The following is an 18,406-nucleotide window of genomic DNA, read 5'->3' as shown; positions in this document are numbered from 1 at the left end:
AAAAACAATTTTTTAATTGTTCTCTTTATCAAAATGTGATCTTTTACGAGTCAGTTCAGTTCGTAAAGTTGTCACAGTAGCCTGATTCTTAGAAGTTTTGGCTTCTGCTTTAATATTCTTTGGTCTGGGATAGGGTCAATCAATTCTACTTGAATTAGTTAGTGTAGCTTGCGATATTTTGTCCCTAAATTGAAAGCAGTTAACCTGAAGGACTTGCAGGGCTCTTTTATTATGTAGTATTCATTTACATTTCACATTTTTTGACAGAAATAAGACGGTATGGTAAAACGTTATAAAATGAAATCGACCGAATTGTAAACGGAAAATTTAGGTATTGAACAGTTTCTTTTTTGTTTCTTGGAAAGTCATATTTTATGCTTTGTAGGAACCCATCAAATGATCAAAAATAAAAGTTATAGTTCCTTTTTTCTTTTTTGGGCACTTTTCCAACCTAGATCTACATTATCTCGATCTCTTAAGCTCTTTTCTCAACTTCTTACAAACACAGACAGAGAGAGAAATTAAGTTTATAACCTAGAAACATCTGATTTGATAATCACATCATAGCTTCCAAAGAGAATTTTTATTAAGAAAGAAAGTAACTGCGATAAACAAGAGTTTATTAATCGTGTTCACTGTCATTTTTGTCCTCAACAATCACATATTAAGTTAAAACATTTTTAATGTATGTTCTTCATTCATTTTTTTACCATTTAAGAGGTGCACAAAATTCCTTTTGGGTGGCAAAAGTAACGCTGAGACCATCTTATTTTGATTTAAGAGTATGGTCTCCAAGTCTCAAGTTTTATCAATATGGATAAAACGATGCAAATAATCTTTTTAGTTGTTTCTAAATTCACTTTCTGAAACCTAAAACTTCGGTAAAAATATTACCTACATTGTAATGAGATTTCTGAGCTTTGGTCAATGGATGATTATATAATTTATAGGAAATAAAACGACAAACCTAACCTCAATTATCGAACATAAAATTTATTGAGCAACCTACTAGCAAGTATCTAAAAGTAAAAATTAAGTATAGAATTTGGGAAAAGAAGATGTTTTTTTCTAATTATATTGCAAGAAATCACAACAAAAGAAGTGAATAAACTGTTAGTCGTAAATAACTTAAATAATTGGTTATTGTATGATGAAAAATAATTACTTACAGTTTTCCAATTTCAGATCCGTTAAATGCATAGTCTTCTATTTTACCGATTTCGTTGAAATTTAACGTCCTGAGGGATATGGTTTAATTAGTTTCTCTTTCAAATTAAAAAAGAGAGGTATTAAGAAGATCGTTCAATAGTTGTTTTGTTCATCGAAATCGTAATTTTATTTATTTTATTCGGAAAAAGATATTTTTTATAAAAAAATGTCTTTGTGTTGAAGTGTAAACAACATTTAAGTTAAGATTATCGAATGCTGGAAATTTTAACAGTGAATTATTGTAGTTAAATTGAGAACGGTAAATTGGAATATAGGTTTTGATATGGAAATACTGGTCTGTTCATTCTACTCTGTTCGGATAATTTGGTATTAGAAATGCTTCAATCGGCACTTTTATCAAATATTTACAACCTCCTAAAATAAATGGATGATATATGAAAAGAGATGCGTTCTTTATGCGAATTATAATGATGCTATATAAAATAATAGGAAAGGCCCGTTAAAGATGTATTATAAAAGTTATCATAACAAAACCTTGAATATATAAAAATCAATATCATTTAATTAATATGAAAGTCAACATTATCGAAAAAAATAATTGGCCATTTTTATGTCATAATGTAGAGCACCAACGACACTGCAAGAATGTAATATATTCGTACATATTGTGTGATTGCTATGGCACTGGTGTTATATGAAGTGTTTATGACAAATTATTTTCTTTTTCTTCAAATGCGGCCATTTTTCGCTATGTAATAGTCGCTGTTGATGATCTTTTGGTCGTCTCCGCAGGATGTAGGTGTTATATAGCGTAAGGAGAGTCAGACGAAGTGGAATTTGGATAGATATATTGCAATGAAAGGAATTTTGGAACACCAAAGCTTAAGAAGGTATTAGGAAGTTTAGAAGTTCATCGAAGGCAAGAATCATTTACTTCAAGAGTGACGCATTTATCGTGGTCTTGTTTAAAGGGTGATGAATCAAGTATTAGTTAGAACCAAATGGTCTCGGGAGTTTCGTTTGTAGCACCATCGATTTAACAAGTGGCCAGTTCTTATAAGTCTTATTTAACAACATGAATAAAACTAAATAAAAATAATTGAATCATGATTTATAAATAACCGATTCATTCTATTAAACAATCCTCGTAATTTTGAGCTTTGAACCTTTAATAGTTATTATTATAGTTATTAGGTAACTGCATGTATTTTGATCATTTTTTTACTTGAGGAATTTATCTAGAAAAGTTGATAGAACAGATATTAATCAAAATGTCTTCTATAGTTCTCTATGACTATTTCTAATTTTTCTGGTAACATAGCGATACTGTGTTGAAAGAACCATAGTGATTTGCCAGCAATCCAATCATTGATCCATTTTTGCACTTTTTCTGAATCTGAACAAGCGCTGATCAGATGGCGTTATCCCTGGTGAACACGCTGAGGGTTGCAGAAATTTGTGTGGTGTGGAGTGTTATCATACAAGAGATATCATCCTCTTTGTCTGTAATTCGCTATTGCTGGTCTTTTTTAGTACAATACGTCGTTAAATTTAATCAATTAACAACAGTTACTTTCATATGCACAGTATGACTGCACACTTCGCTTCTGTGTCAATGTGGATGGTTCGCCTAGACTAATCGACTTTTTGAGCATTTTGAGCATTGAGCCCGTCACAATACGTGACAGATAAAGGGTCCGAAATAACATTTCAGTCAATTCACGTGATTTTTCATAAGCTATTTTTTCTGTAGCTATAGGTTAGGTTGTTTAAAAGTTGTTTACATTGTTACAGTTTACTCATTTTCACTAAATGACATCGCTAATCAAAATACATGCAAGTATCTACTATTTGCTGTATTACTGAACGTACACTTGTTGAGCGGTGACGCGGATGGAGTTCCTGGTCAATTTCTCGATCTTGTTGTGGTCCAGATCTCTGCGAAAACGAATCGGGAGTGAAAGGAAAATGTATTCGTTAACGAAAACATCAAGCAAAACGCAAAAAAGAATAATAATAGAAAGAAATAAATACATTATACTTACAGCATACTTACAAGAGAAATAATGTATTTTCGGGAGAGAGATAGAACAGCTCGGGGACCTCGTGCAGGCCGGTGTTGACTATACGCCTAGAAAGAACGTTTTCTATTTACTATTTAGCGCTAACTATCTCGGATAATCGGATCTTACAGCGAGCGAAAGTGCTTGGATGTGACGCCTTTCAGCAGACCGTAGATAAATTTGATTTGTGGTGTGTTGTATATGTAACTAAAAAATAAAAGCAGATATGTACAAAGCACGGTATTACAGCTAATATTTACTGGTAAGGTTGATGTTTAAATATTAATCGTCTAAGTGTGGTTAGAGAGATTCTTAAAAGAAAAAAATTGTCTGTTGTGAACGTTGTTGAATTCGGATTTTTGTTGCTGTAATATTCATTAACACAATAAAACGTACAGTCTATTCAAAGTTTTTTTTGTACATACGTTATCAAGATGTTGAATGTATTGCCTGTCGCATTTTTTAAATTCGTTTTACAATCAGAAAATATTTTCTTTCTCATTTTATTCCAGTTAAAAAGAGACACAATGCTATCTGATTAGTTTGAACACGTAAACGAATGAGCATGTCAAAGTCATCTGGTTGACAGTCGTATACAAAATTCTTAAAAGCAATTGTGATAAGAGTTTATATAATCTATAAACTATTGTGGTTGTATAATTAACTGCAGTTTTTAGATGTACTATAACGTTAAAATAAATTATATTTAATAAAATTTTTGTTCAATTATTTTATTTAGATTAGATTTTTGTTGTCAAAGTCAAACTGAAGTAAAACTCAGAGTTGAGACGACAACGTTGCGACGTTTTGATGTCGCAAATTTAAATGACGTATATACAAAATAACTTTGAACAGACTATATGTTTCTTTATCTTTCTTGATTTTTCTATTTTTTATTATCGTTAATTTTAATTGACGGACCATCATGTTGATATTAAATAGTTCCTGGTGTCATTTCTTTTCGCTTATATTGTCGTAAGTTTTTAGAAAATAGTTAAAATTATCTTGCTATCTAGTATCTTGCCATGTGTTAAAATTTTTCGAGCCATTATTTACGTTTCACATTTGGCAGCCTCATTCACCTATAAAACATGGAAACTTTGTAAATGCCCTTTGTTGGCCAATCATCTAATGAGTAAGAAAAGTTCTCCAAGCACCAGTATATCCTCAAAAACCACGATATATGTGGAGGTTTACATGCTTGATACGTCATTGTTCCTTGTTTCTTTTTTTTATTGTTCACACTGACCCCTCTACTTTAAATGGCTTTTAAATAACAAAAAATTGAGAGATTGAGATGGGCTCTTGGTTATGATTTTTCAAGATAATTCCGTATTAAAATATTAAAATGAAGAAATTTTAGTTCGGCTATTTATGATGCTTCTTGAACTTATTGAAGGAACTTATTTTTAACTTTTATTTTAATGCAATAACTGTACAACAAAAATTAAAGCTATTTCTTCGCTTAATGGTAGAATAACTGTTAAATTATATACAAAGGTTTTCAATATATATATTCAATATAAAATTCTTGGAATTTGTTGATATTTTTATCAATATACATTATATATTTAATTGTTTCGAATTAGCATGCCTTTTAATTTAAAATTACCATGAATTATTTAAACTTACATGGTTCGAAGGGAGGAAATGTTGGAAAAGCTGCCTTCTTCGATCACACGAAGGTTGGGAAGATCCGATAGTACCCTAAAGTAACACAAAAATTAGTAGAATGTCGCAAAATCAGTACTTATATAATATTAATTAAATAGCTTATCAAAGTATTACATATTCTGATTAGAATATGTGGGGCAAAAGTCCCGCTACCGTTTTGCTTGCCCACCATCTCGGTTATGTGACGTTTAGCTCAGTTTTGCTTTAACCGTTGTGTAGTGTAGCAAAGCAGAAATTGTGACAATATCAATATAAGGACATTGGACATATTTCAGAAGCAGCGGACGTACTATGAATAAAGTAAGAGAACAGAACTACAGTTTTTGGTTGGAAGAACTATAGTGTGTATGAAACCATAAATGTAAATAATTAATGTAATAAATAAAATTAAATGTAAACACCGTCATTAGCCTGTAGCTCTTTTTCTCTGGGTACTTCCAGAAAAGGTGCTGTAAATTAAGGTTATTTGTTTTGTTCTTGATGGTGTGCAGAATTAGTTTTACTATAAGTCAATTTTTCTCTCGAAAAAAATATATTCCAATTAGCCAACATAACGACGATAGCCTGTATTTTAATTTTATGCAAAAATATTTAAAAGTATTCTTATGTAAAGTAACGTAAAATATTTTTATCTAAAGTACTGTAAAGTATTCTTTTATATAGACCTACAAATTACTCTTAAACCATTCGAAAAAACGATGTATCTTTTGAGATTATCCACATATTGACCCATAATTTTGGTATCTTCATAAGAAATGAAGCGCTGCTCAGACAGGTTACGACACATATGTCGAGACAAGTGATAATCGGAAGGATCAAGATCTGGAGAATACGGTAGATGGACTAGCACTTCCCGTTTTAGTAATTCACTGGTTTTGTAACATGTGGTCGAGTGTTGTCATGCTATTAGTCTATTATTGGTTTCATTAATTTTTTTTTTTTTTTTTTTTTTTTTTTTTTTTTTTTTTTTTTTTTTTTTTATTATTACTCTTCGTGAGTCCACAATCTGCCCTATTGGCAATAAGTATTTCTTCTGTTTATATTATATATACATGGCATGTAGAAAATCACTTCATTAAGCAATCTTCTGTATAAAATATTATCTTAATTAATTAGTCTTATTCTAATGCTTATTCTAAACTCTACATATGTCCAGTAATCAGATCAGATGGTGTTAAACGTTTTAGTCTACGCACTTCACTATCACGTCGCATATTTAGCTGATTAGCGAGTACATTGGGATGCACTGACACTCTTTCGAAGTACTTCACACAAACACGTTGGATTACACTCGTTATAGGTTCTAGAGGAATATCGCGTTGTATCACTTTATTTGAAATATAGTACGGAGCATCAACAATGGCACGCAACACCTTATTTTGGAACCGTTGAATGATGGATATATTGGATTTGCTAGCGGTACCCCATAGTTGAATTCCATATGTCCAAATGGGCTTGAGTATAGACTCATACAGCAATACCTTGTTATCTAATGATAACTTGGATTTGCGCCCAATGAGCCAATACATTTGATATAATTTTAGTCCTAGTTGTTTCCGTTTAGAGAGTATGTGCTTCTTCCAGGTTAGGCGTCGATCTAAATGCATACCAAGACATTTAACATGGTCTGCTTGGGGGAGTTGGCGATGATTGATATTTACTGGTGGACATGTTCTTCTACGCAGGGTAAACGTTATATGCGTGGATTTTGATTCATTGGCTTTAATGCGCCATGTCTTCAACCATAATTATATTTGCTACAGGTGGGTTTGTAGGTTTATTGATGCTGTGACTGGATCTTCAAGGGATGCTAAGATTGCTGTATCGTCTGCATATGTTGCCACAGTAGTTATTTTTGTGGTGGGCAGATCAGCCGTATACAGAAGATACAGTACTGGACCCAGTACACTACCTTGCGGAACTCCTGAATATATGGGATTTAATTCGGTATGTTCATCGCCTTGATTTACAATAAAATGTCTGTCAGTGAGATACGATTTTAGTAGCTGATAGTCCGGATGAGGGAGAAGTTTCTTTAGTTTAACCTGCAAGCCCGTATGCCATACTTTGTCAAAAGCCTGAGATATGTCTAGGAAAGCAGCCGAACAATATCTTTTGGCATTTAGGTCAGCGTTTATTTGGTTTACAAGTCTATGCACTTGTTCTATAGTCCCATGCTTATTGCGAAAGCCAAACTGATGTTCTGGAATAATTTTTCTTTTTTCTATTATATAGTTTAGTTTTTTTATGTATAACTTCTCGAAAACTTTCGAGATTATTGGTAATAAACTTATAGGTCGGTAGGAGGTCACATCTTCTGGTATTTTTCCTGGTTTAAGTATCATTAATATTTTAGCTACTTTCCAGATACTAGGGAAGTAATTAATTCGTAGCATAGCATTAAATATATATGTTAATAGTTTTATAGCCTTTTCTGATAGTTCTTTTAAAATTTTGCCAGTAATTAAGTCATAACCAGGAGCTTTTTTAATATTAATCTCTCTCATTATTGTATGTTTAACTTTTTTGACCGTTAATTTCTCGTGCGGTAAATCCATTTGAAATGGCGAATCTAGAAAGCTAGTAATTTTATTTTCGTCATCTTTATGTAGCTGAGACTGGAAAGGTTTAAAAACATTTTTTAAGTGTTTTGAGAAAATGTCGGCCTTCTCTTTATTGCTTCTCGCCCAATTATTTTCGCTTGTTTTAATAGGTGGGTTATGCTGCTGGGATCTCCTAAGCTTTTTTGTTGCTTTCCACAACGAATAGTCTGTAGCCTCAGTTGATGTCAAGTTTTCTAGGTATTCTTGAATGCCTTGGTTCTGTTCGATTTGGATTAGATCTCTCAGCTCTTTTATGGCCCTATTAAATTTTCTTTTATTCTCTTCAGTCCTTTGCTGTTGCCAATTTCGTCGTAACTTTCTTTTTTCTGCTATCTTTTTCTGTATTGTACATGATATATGTGTATTTTTTCTTGGAAATGTTTCAATGTTGGGAGTCGCGGAATATGCTGCCTCCTGTATATTTTTTGTAAGATTTATTGCTGCTATTTCTATATCCATTTCAGTTTGTAACGGTAAGTTTAGAGAGATATTTTGGTCTAAGTTTTCTCTAAATGAGGGCCAGTTAGTTCTATTATTGCACAGAGAAGGGGGTTTATCTTTGATGGTAATTTTTGAAGAAATTGTTACTATTATTGGTGAATGATCAGAAGACAGGTCGAAACATGATTCTGCCTGACACTTTTTTGGATCAATATTTTTTGTAATACAGAAATCTATTGTATCTGGTTTTTTATTTCTGTCTGAAGGCCAATATGTTGGTTCACCAGTAGAGATATGTTGTAAGTTATCTATCCTTATGGCTTTGAGCAGTTCTCTACCTTTTGAGGTTATTATTCTTGAACCCCACATTAAATGTTTTGCATTATAATCTCCTCCTGCTATAAATCTATTACCTAGCGTACGGAAGAATTCTTGAAATTGTTCTGCCTTGTTGTTATGTTTGGGTGGGCAATAAATCGCAGAAATTGTTAATGGTCCATGGGCTTCCTCTATGGTTATACTGGTGGCTTGCAGGTAGTCTTTGCGGAATTTTTCTTTTTCGAAATGCTTTATATCATCTCGAATTATTATGGCTGTACCTCCATGTGCTTTATCATCAGGGTGATTTGTATGATAAAGCTTATATTTAGGAACTTTCAAATAATTTTTGTCCGTAAAGTGTGTTTCGGAAACCATCATAACGTCAATATTTTGTTCAATTACGAACAATTTTAGTTCCCTGGCATGTTGTTGGAGCCCATTGGCATTCCAGACGGCGATTTTGTAGCTATTGGTTTCAGGCATTAGGCAAGTTTGCTTACGACGGTTGTGAGTAGACCAAGCATCGTACTCATTTGATCCATTAGTTTGGCCATCATATTTTCTAATCTTGAGATGTTGCTAGTTTCAGTAGGTTGAGATATTGTCTCTCGTTTTTGTGCTGAACCATTTTCAACTATTTGGGCATAAGTTATGTCTGGTTGACTTGTTCTGGTGGGTAGTGGTAGATTGGTAGTAGTGGATTGTTTTTGTTGATGCCTTTTTTCCCTTAAGGCAGGATAGAGTTTCTGCTGTAGTTGCTTGTGAACTGCGCAACCCTTGTAGTTCGCTGGATGATTTCCGTTACAGTTAACACATTTCACTTTTTCATCGCGAACTTTACGAGTACAATCTCCTGTCTTATGTTCTCCTGCACATTTTACGCATCTATATGATTTGCGACAGTAAGTCTTTGTGTGCCCGTGCGCTTGACACCTTGTGCATTGTGGTATAATTCTTTTTATATGTGGTGGTTCGCATTTAATAATATTATTTTCCAATTTGGTGATTTCATACACCGCCTTATTGTTTCCATTAGGTTTTATGTCTATATAAAACATAGGCAGAGGTTTTTTTGTCGTGTGATGTCGTATATTGTGAATATTTACGACCTCGTGGCCTTTTTCAGCTAGTGCTACCTTGATGGTGTTAAAGTCCGTCCCGTGATGTAATCCTTTTAATACGAATTTAAATGTTCTCTCGGATTTTGGCCTGAATGTATGGTATTGGGTGTTTCTTTCATCTAATTCTTTTATAAGAACTTTAAAGTGATCCGCTTCGAACAATTGGATTTTAATTGTTTCATAGCTCACTGTTTTAATTGTGTAGTTCGTAGTAATGGTTTTTAATAAATCATGGATGTTTTTTATTATTCCTACCTTATAGACTGTTATTGGTGGTGGTTTGGGAACAACTTTTTCAGGGCTTGGTTGTATGTTCTCTTCAATTTCTTCCGACAGGTTGCTAAAACTGTTTTTTGTCTCTATCGGTTTCTGCAACCAATAGTCACTGATTCTTGTTTGTTTCCTCGCGATTTCTTCTTCTGGACTTCTCAATCGTTTTTTGTTAACGACTGTAGTCCATTCTGATGGTGGAGTTTGCGTTATTGCTGTTTGTTCTAATCTTATATCAAAGTGTGCAGGTGATTTGGTTGAATCGCTATTGTTTGCCATTTTTTAATTTTTAATATTTTATTTAATTTACTTCCAGAGGATAAAAAAAATAAAATAGATACATTGTTTATTTCACGCACTTCATTTTTCACTTACGTTATTTTAGCACTAGTTTTTTACTATAAATACTATAAATGAATTTCAAAAGGACTGTTGTAAAATAAGATGAAATTATTTTAAACACTAATAAAAATGAGATGCAGTCCTTTTGTCTGGTCACGTAAACACGTATTCACTACACTTTAGGTCCACTGAGAGACGGATAGCCGCATCTGTTATGCGTTTTTAACACTCAATTAAATAACCGTAATAAAATACTGGGTTTTTTTAAAGAAAGGTATCTTTTTATAGCTTGGACCGTATTGAAAATACGTCTTCACCCTACGAAGGTTGGAACTGAACTGGTTTCATTAATTAATACCTTGAGATATTTGTCTTCAATTTTTTTGGCTATCCAGAACGATCTTGGAACGTTTTTGGTGTCAAAATCGCCACTTTTAAAACGTGAAAATCAGTATTCACATGATGAAATTAATGGAGCATGATTGTCATAACCCTCATACCCTCATCCAGCATTAAATGACCTTCAGCTGCCTTTTTCTTTAAATTGAAGTAAAAAAAATAAAACTTCCCACAAATTCCATTTTCTCGGTACTAATTGCGACATATTCAACGCAATGAGAAACACTTTTGTTCACACTTCAACGAAATGACCCACAGATCGATTCGACGATTCAATACACAATGACACTATGTGTTTTAAATCCTTTACAATTGATTTATAGCCGTTACTTTAAAATTAAAGCCCCAAAATTATATTTGTTATAAATCCATTAATCTCAATTGGATTGCGGACTTTTCAACCGATTCTCTAGATTTATGTTACCTAATTTAATCAATTAAATTCATTAAACGAAAATAGTGATTCCTCAACTGTATAATAATAATAATAAACAGTATATTTAGTGTTTGTTAATTAATTAGCCTTTATTTGTTAACTTATCCAATTAAACATTTAATGATAAGTGTGCCTTGAATTAGGTATTGTTTAATAAAAAACCTATATTTAGTTGACGCATTAATATAATACAATAAGACCGAACCAAAATAGAATTATGTTTCTTCACAAGCGACGAACCTCTTTATAGGTATTCGAAACGTGTAGCACACAAAGGTGTTAAATAGTATAATTCTAAGTCATTGTCACTTTATCGTCGTCTAAAAACAAAACAACACCAAACAGATTTATCCCAGCAAGCCGTGCTGTATACGGTAAAGGCGGTTGTTTGAACGATATTTTTATTCGGTGTAAATTAATTTTATTTTTACGGTTTCGCACATATTTTAAAACAGCAAAGAACTAGATTTGAAAAATTAGCGTCTGACTTTTAATCGCAAGATTTTGTATAACGTCTGGTCGATTGTATAAAATATCAGATTATGTGTATCTTGAATAGTGGAAGTAACACAGCTCATCATTAAAAAACAATTGGAACACACTTTTGTTAATTTATACTAATTTAAATTTTAATAAGAAATAGTAGCTAAATAAATGAATGCTTTTTACGTATTTTTCAGTGGATATCTCTATACTGATTGATTGATTCATATATGATTTGATATTGATACAAAAAAATAAGGCAAAAATCCATTAGAATAGAAATTTAAAAATAAATAAATACAATCGTTTACAAAATTGACATAACATATATCCAAACTAATCAAATATCTAGAGAAACAAATATTTTATTAAATAAATACATAAAATTGTGTATAGATAAAAGTAATCTTAAAATGAAGTTGTATACAATGTAAAATTATGTTTTAAAATAAAGACCGATTTTCTTAAGGAAATCAAATAATTTGTGTAAATTTTGAGGCAAGAAAACATTCCCCGATCTGATTCATTGGCGCTAACACGCCATGACAAGCCATGACTTCTAATACATAATAAGTTTCTGCAGTTTGTTGAAATGCAGGCCCTCTGATTCTTGCATTCCGATTGGGCGGTGACCAATCAGCAGCTTGTTTAATTTTATTTGTATATTTCTCTTTTTATTTAAAGAGATAGCAGGCGAAAATAACTTCTTCTCCTTCATCAGCAGGTCAAATATGAAAAGGTCTTTGTAATGTAGTTAGAATTTGTTGATTATTTGTAATAGTATCTTTGGCGAGACTGTATATTTCCAGAATTTGCGCCACTAGCGAATATCGAGTGTTTGCAGTGAGTTTCGTGAGTCAGAGTATATAAGTCATGTTTTAGCATGGCAGAGATTATTAGAGAATATAAGGTTTAGGATTTTCTTGATTTTGAACATCTCAGTAATAAGTATAGTGCCAGAGGGCAGTCTGGAAAGTTTACCAGGCGTACCGGAAAGTCATTACTATTTCTTTTATCGATAAAAAACTACATAATTTTGAAGAAAATGGAAATAAATGCGTTTTTCCGTTCAAAGTATTGGCCATTTGATTCTATACGTCTTTCCCATCTTTCAGACAACTTATGTATGCCATTTATCAAGCCATTTTCTAACTCAGGTGATAACCATAATTTTTTTGCTCTTAGAGGTTTCACAATAAATCTACTCACCCGTCACTATTCGATGCAGAAATGACTTCACAGGTGATTTTTCGATTTTCCATTTGCTTGTTATTTAATCGATGAGGCACCCATCTTCCCATCTTTTAGATTTTCCCCATTGCTTGTAATCGGTCGCTAATCGTTTCTTGGGTCACATTTAACGATTCTGCCAATTGTTTTGAGTTTTATAATACAATCACTCTTGCAGTTTCGCATCTTCAATATTTTTCAGACTACTAGAACATTTTTTGTCTTGCACATCGAAAATACACCTCACATGTTTTTAAGGTCAGAACATGCTTACCATAAATTTCTACCAGCAAGCGATAATTTTCAGCTTTTTCCTTTTGATTAAATAAGAAAAATAATGGTCTTCAGGCGACATTTTCAAAGATGTATAAATCTATGACGGTGTTACTTCAGCAAAATATATAAAAATTTCTGCATTTTTTTTTTTTTAAATATGGGGAACGGACATTGATTCCTCATAACTGAACTGGGACACAGAGATGTCTCAGTTTGATTGATTGGGAATAAATGTGTAAATTAACAGTGACTTATCAGCAGTTTACTTTCATTTCTATATCTCTCTTCTCTGAAAAAATATCTCTTTTTTCGTGAGACCTATAATGTATTGCAGCGCCTACTTCCATCTTTGTATTGTTTTGATTTTACTTGCCAATACGATTTTCTTTTTCTTTATATTTTCCTCTTTTCTTATGATATGTATAAATAAGTCATTGGTAAATCGTCATTTGGTGAGACTGGTATCTGTCAATAACGATTTTAGAGGTTTTTTTTATTAGACACATCTCATGGTATTTGGTTTTTTGAAAGAGAAAAAAAAAAGAAAGAATAAAATTATAGAAAGTTGGGTTTAGGCTACAGCATTTTTTTGTCCTATATATTTCTTGCGACACTGTTATCATTTTATCAGTTGCTCGTATTTGTTCCAATATAACTGATAACATTTCTCTTCTTGCTCTGTTATATAGTTTTTCCAAATTTATGAACGCTAGGAATGTTTATTTTTGGGGTTTTGTATATTTCGTCCTTTTTGGAATACCCTTTGCGACTTTATTAAAGTCTTTTCTATTGTTGACCTTAAACGGTTTTCTGTTATTTGTTTATAAATTGTCATAGGTTTTGTAACAGCAGAGTAATTCCTCTAAAATAAACAACTGGAATGCAATGAATCCCGAAATATAAGCATCAATCCTTTCATTGATCAAAAGTGGATTATTATCTGTGATACTGGATTAAGGACTTGTCGGACTTTCGAGTTTAAGCTAATCATTGATAATGAAGTTTTCAAAAATTAAAAAAGGTATCTACTAAAAGTATGATTTGTTTATTCTTAATTCGCCCTTATTCTGTAGTCGTTCCTCTTCATTCTTATTGTTTATTGATAAAAGTATAGTAATTTCAACAAAGACTCATTACTCATCTTTCGGCGCAGAATGATTTATCAAATTCATTTGAGATCAGATTATTTTTTTTTGTTCTGGCGTAAAACCAGATGGTGGGATGCATGACGCATATTTGGTCGCAGAGACTTGTCCTAGAGTGACAAGTTGGACCGAGTTATGAGGGACTGTCTCTGGGATTACCAAAATACTAAACCGAAACCGTCTCACAGTTAACCCTGTGGGTCTGCTACTGGGGATATGGTACCCGCCAAGCGGGCAGCCGTTATTAGGCACGAGGACCCGGTGAAAAAACAGATAGTAAAACTAACTACAGATTCGTGAACTTGCGAGTTAACACACGAGTGGATGCTGTCGCATGGGGTTTCAATATGGAAAAGGAGAGGTTAGCGGTGACGAAGTGCTAAGCTCCCAGCATGTCCCAGCAAAGTGTCATCCCTCCATTGCTCTTCAACATATTAGTGAAAAGTTATTTTAAAACAGACATGCTACAAACTCCTTGTGTGTTCGCTGATCGAGACGTTAAAGTTTCCAGCATTTTTCATGATAAAGTTCGCATTACAGACTCATAGAACTTTGAAAATTAATGAAGAAAACTTGATAACCGACAGAACGCCTGCTATTTAAAATCTCGACGGGATTCAGTTAGAGTAAGTGCAGGAGTTCAGCATTTGGAATCAGTAATATAGGAGAAGAAGGTGATGTGGGGATAAATTTGCTTTTGTAAGATGGTGAGTGTGAAGAGAGAGTAAAAAATAAATATCATGCATAAAAAACATCAAAAATGTTCACGATTTCATCAAAAACAAACCAGCAAATATCCCACCCTATAGTTATAATCATAGTAGAATACTTACACGTCTTGTAAACGAGCCTTGTACGGTTCCATGGACTTGCTGGTGACCACGGTAATATCCCTTGATTCCGAGATGATGAGCTTGTTGAGGCTGGCGTTGAGGTTGGAGGGGATGGCGGTTAGGCCGTTGCCGCGGCAATGCACCTCGAATTCCTCTTCGTGTGTGTACACCGAACAGTTGAACGGCGCCGGTGGTTTCTCGGTCGCCGAGTAATCCATGTTAAAGGTCCCGCTGATATTCTTGACCGATAACAACCATATCGATAGGAGAGTGTAAAGCATGACCTATAAAACAAAGAACAAAGGAGTGCGCGGAGGAATCGCTGAAACGGAAAAAGTCGTTTCGACGCAGGACCTTCAACATGTTTAAATTGAAAATTTAGAACAATTATCGGCTGGGAATAACATCGTTACATATTTGTTTTGTGTCACATGTTAAAATAATGTTATTGGAAATGTAAATGGACGAGTGAGCTTCGTCGTTAAATCGATTATTTCATTTGAATTATAAAATGGAACGATACAAAAATTATAGGATTCTTTTTGACGTTTTTTTTATCGACTATTGTCGTACCGAGGTGTTCAATAAGTTCAATAAATTCCCGGAAGATCAAGATGAAAAAATGATTATTTAGTCTTAAAGATGACTCATTAATACTTAATTCAACAAAAATAACCTTCTAATTAATTTAATGGATTTTTTTCTATCAGGCTTATAAGGAACGGTACTGGTTAGTCGGAAGATACTCTCAACTTGACCTAAAATCAAAGAGATTGGTTTATTAATAAATCATAAAGCCAATTTGGACCTATGCGGTGCAAATATAGGGTTTCACTAATACATCAAACCAATCCAATGATCTAATTGTTTTGATGGTGAATTGATGGTGTGCTTGAAAGCTTTCCGTTGATAATATTGAATCTTCATTAGGTTATACGGAAACCTTATGAAGATTCAATATTAGAAGTAGTATTGGTAGAAGATACTGCACTGGAATTAGCACACTACCTTGTGGAACTCTTGGATACAGTGCAGTGAAATTATCGGCTTATTTTATAACGAACTGTCTATTTCTAAGATCATAGAGCATTGGAATAACGAGCAAATGAAAGTGAGAATGAGAGAGAAGACTTAATTGGCTTTTAGATCTTAAATATTCTTAATTAAATGTTAGCTGGTATCAAATTTAGTTTGAGGGTACGATAATAGCTTCAATTTGTCATTCCAACGCCTGTCTACCTCCCAATACGGATACTTATTGACCCATCCACCTATTGTTTGTTCTTTGCATCATCAATACACAGAACGATGTACATAGGCGGACGGCATGACTGATATCCGCATAAAAACAGAATGCTTTTTCCTACAACAAACATTGCGATTAAGCGCATAAAAGACATAGTTTTTATCGATACTATTTATAGAAGAGAAAACAACCAAACACGTATCATATATCGCGGTTCACATCAGGCTGAAAACCACTCAAAGATTCAGCCACTTCACAGAATTAGTACATAAAATGCTACGGAATTTTCCACTGATGTACAAGTACTCACGGCATCGGTGATATCGATAAAACTTATTTGTACAGGTATATAAAACATAGGTACCCTTCATTTTTTTATTGAATATAGTACAGTTTACATAAATGAAAATAGATAGATTTACTTATCTAAAAAAATTTCCTCTTTCTTATAGTTTTCCAATTAGTTTACAAAAAATCCTATAAAACTTCTTTTTTAAGTTAAAAATAGATTTTGATGTTAGGTGTATTGATTTAATTTGGAGGGATTTGCAATAGATACTGTAATATGTCCTATGTTGTAGTGAACCCTTCTGCTGTTTTTAGTATGTTTAATTTTGCTGTGATCTAAACGACCTATCTACCATTGTCCCTTCTATGAACCCTTCTTGGGTTCAGTTTTAACTTTCAAAACGTTTAAAAAAGTTAATCGATTCAAAACGATATCAAGTAGCCAGAAGTTCGATGGAGTTATATCAGACAAACTAGATCGTTATGCAATGATGTTAAATGAATTTTTAATGAAAAAAATCGCGAAAGAACGAATGCCATCTTGGAAAGACGAAAACAGTCCATAGTCAAATTCAAATCATATTTCTAGTCGATAATTTAAGTATGGTGGTAGTCTTTTTTTTCTCAGCACTGATTTCTTCGAATCATAAGACAATAAAACACCATCTTGAGGAAAATTTTCATTTTCAATTTAATGGCATGGCTGATGGCAGTTACCGAGACTGTTAAAACAGAACATGTAAATATTTCATCATATTAAAAGTTACTTCGAATCGGTATCCTATCCACCGTATTCACCAGATATTGAACGTTCTGACTATCAGTTCCTTTAAAGCCACGTGGCTTGTTTGAAAACCGATATCACTTTTATGAAAAATAGCATATATTTTTTCAAATAGGACAAACATTTATGAATATGCGTAACAATTGCTCAAAATATTTCCTAGCCTATATCTAAATTATGTTTCATTAATTTCTAGGAATTACTAATGTTAATCTAAACTATTCAAGTGTATTTGTTGCTATTTTTTCAAAAGAACAATTTTGACTCTTAGAACAGTCTTAGAATAATCTGTATTAACATTGTTGACAAAATCATTGTACTCAATAATGCATAAGTATATTATAAATAAATTTGGCACAATTAATAATTAATAAGCTCTTGTTTATTGATAAAATTGTAAATAAAAGGGAGTCATACCTCATTAATATTTGGGAAAAAAATACAGTCACACACTTTCAACACCTCAACCATATATATCAATAAATCGTTGGACTACTTGTAATCATTCGATAAATAATAACATACTCACAGATTCACAAGTCATTATATATGTTTTAGTAATGAGGTATACAACTGTGCTGCGTTCTATACAGATATTTTGCCGACGCCACATTTAGTTGTTATCGCGTTCGCTTTTCGAATATTGTTTTGTATCTTACCTGAAGAAATAAAACAAATCAATCCCCAATAAAAGTTTTTTTGATCGTTTTACATATCAGGAATATTTTCATAATTCGTCATCATTGATTTTGTTAAATATAACTGTGCTCAAAAAATAGTAAAAAATACAAATCAAATTCGATTTAAATCAATGAGATAAATCGTTAGAATAAACAACAGTTAAATAACTCAAAACTGTTAGCGGAATATTAATGGTGATAAGTCTTGCTGTACATTTGGTGTAGTCAGCAAGTTGTAGTGTATTACGAGTTGATAAACGAATGAAATTGTCACTCCAAAAAAAGTTCTTTTTTAAATATTTCGATTAATTTATATTTTAACATCACGTTAGACAAAAAGCAAAACGCATTAGAACCAAAATAAAATAACTATACTGGTTAGTCGGAAGATACTCTCAACTTGATCTGATATCAAAGAGGTTGATGTATAAGATAATTATAAAGCCAATTTGGACCTATGAGGTGCAAATATGGAGTTGCACTAAAAACTCAAATCAGTTCTTCGATTAATTACCAATGCCAAACCAAACCAAACCAACGAAGAACTGCACGATGACCTGGAAATCAAGTGGATTTGCGAAGTTATCCAAGATTTCGCCTT

The 18,406-nt window shown here is 32.7% G+C and overlaps 1 protein-coding gene across 3 annotated transcripts in view; it reads right to left on the bottom strand.

The window, feature by feature from the left end:
- The window catches only part of LOC143194956 (lutropin-choriogonadotropic hormone receptor), a 48,055-nt gene that overhangs the window by 7,883 nt on the left and 21,766 nt on the right, over nt 1-18,406 (bottom strand). For 2 of the 3 annotated variants that reach the window (XM_076401769.1, XM_076401768.1), the window contains exons 1-7: nt 17,543-17,681; nt 14,808-15,091; nt 4,866-4,940; nt 3,363-3,440; nt 3,227-3,301; nt 3,043-3,108; nt 1,170-1,238 (exon numbers count right to left, since the gene is read on the bottom strand). In XM_076401769.1, the coding sequence (XP_076257884.1) occupies nt 1,170-1,238; nt 3,043-3,108; nt 3,227-3,301; nt 3,363-3,440; nt 4,866-4,940; nt 14,808-15,091; nt 17,543-17,596 (701 nt within the window). In that variant the 5' untranslated portion in view covers nt 17,597-17,681. Of the gene's footprint in view, nt 1-1,169; nt 1,239-3,042; nt 3,109-3,226; nt 3,302-3,362; nt 3,441-4,865; nt 4,941-14,807; nt 15,092-17,542; nt 17,682-18,406 lie in introns of those variants that run through there. The other variant, XM_076401770.1, reaches the window with a different exon arrangement.

The sequence above is a fragment of the Rhynchophorus ferrugineus genome, unplaced genomic scaffold, assembly GCF_030347505.1.
Source record: "Rhynchophorus ferrugineus isolate W39M unplaced genomic scaffold, kcgeb_rfMv2 rfM4, whole genome shotgun sequence".
Classification (NCBI taxonomy): Eukaryota; Metazoa; Arthropoda; class Insecta; order Coleoptera; family Curculionidae; genus Rhynchophorus; species Rhynchophorus ferrugineus.
This window is presented reverse-complemented; position numbering and strand designations above follow the sequence as displayed.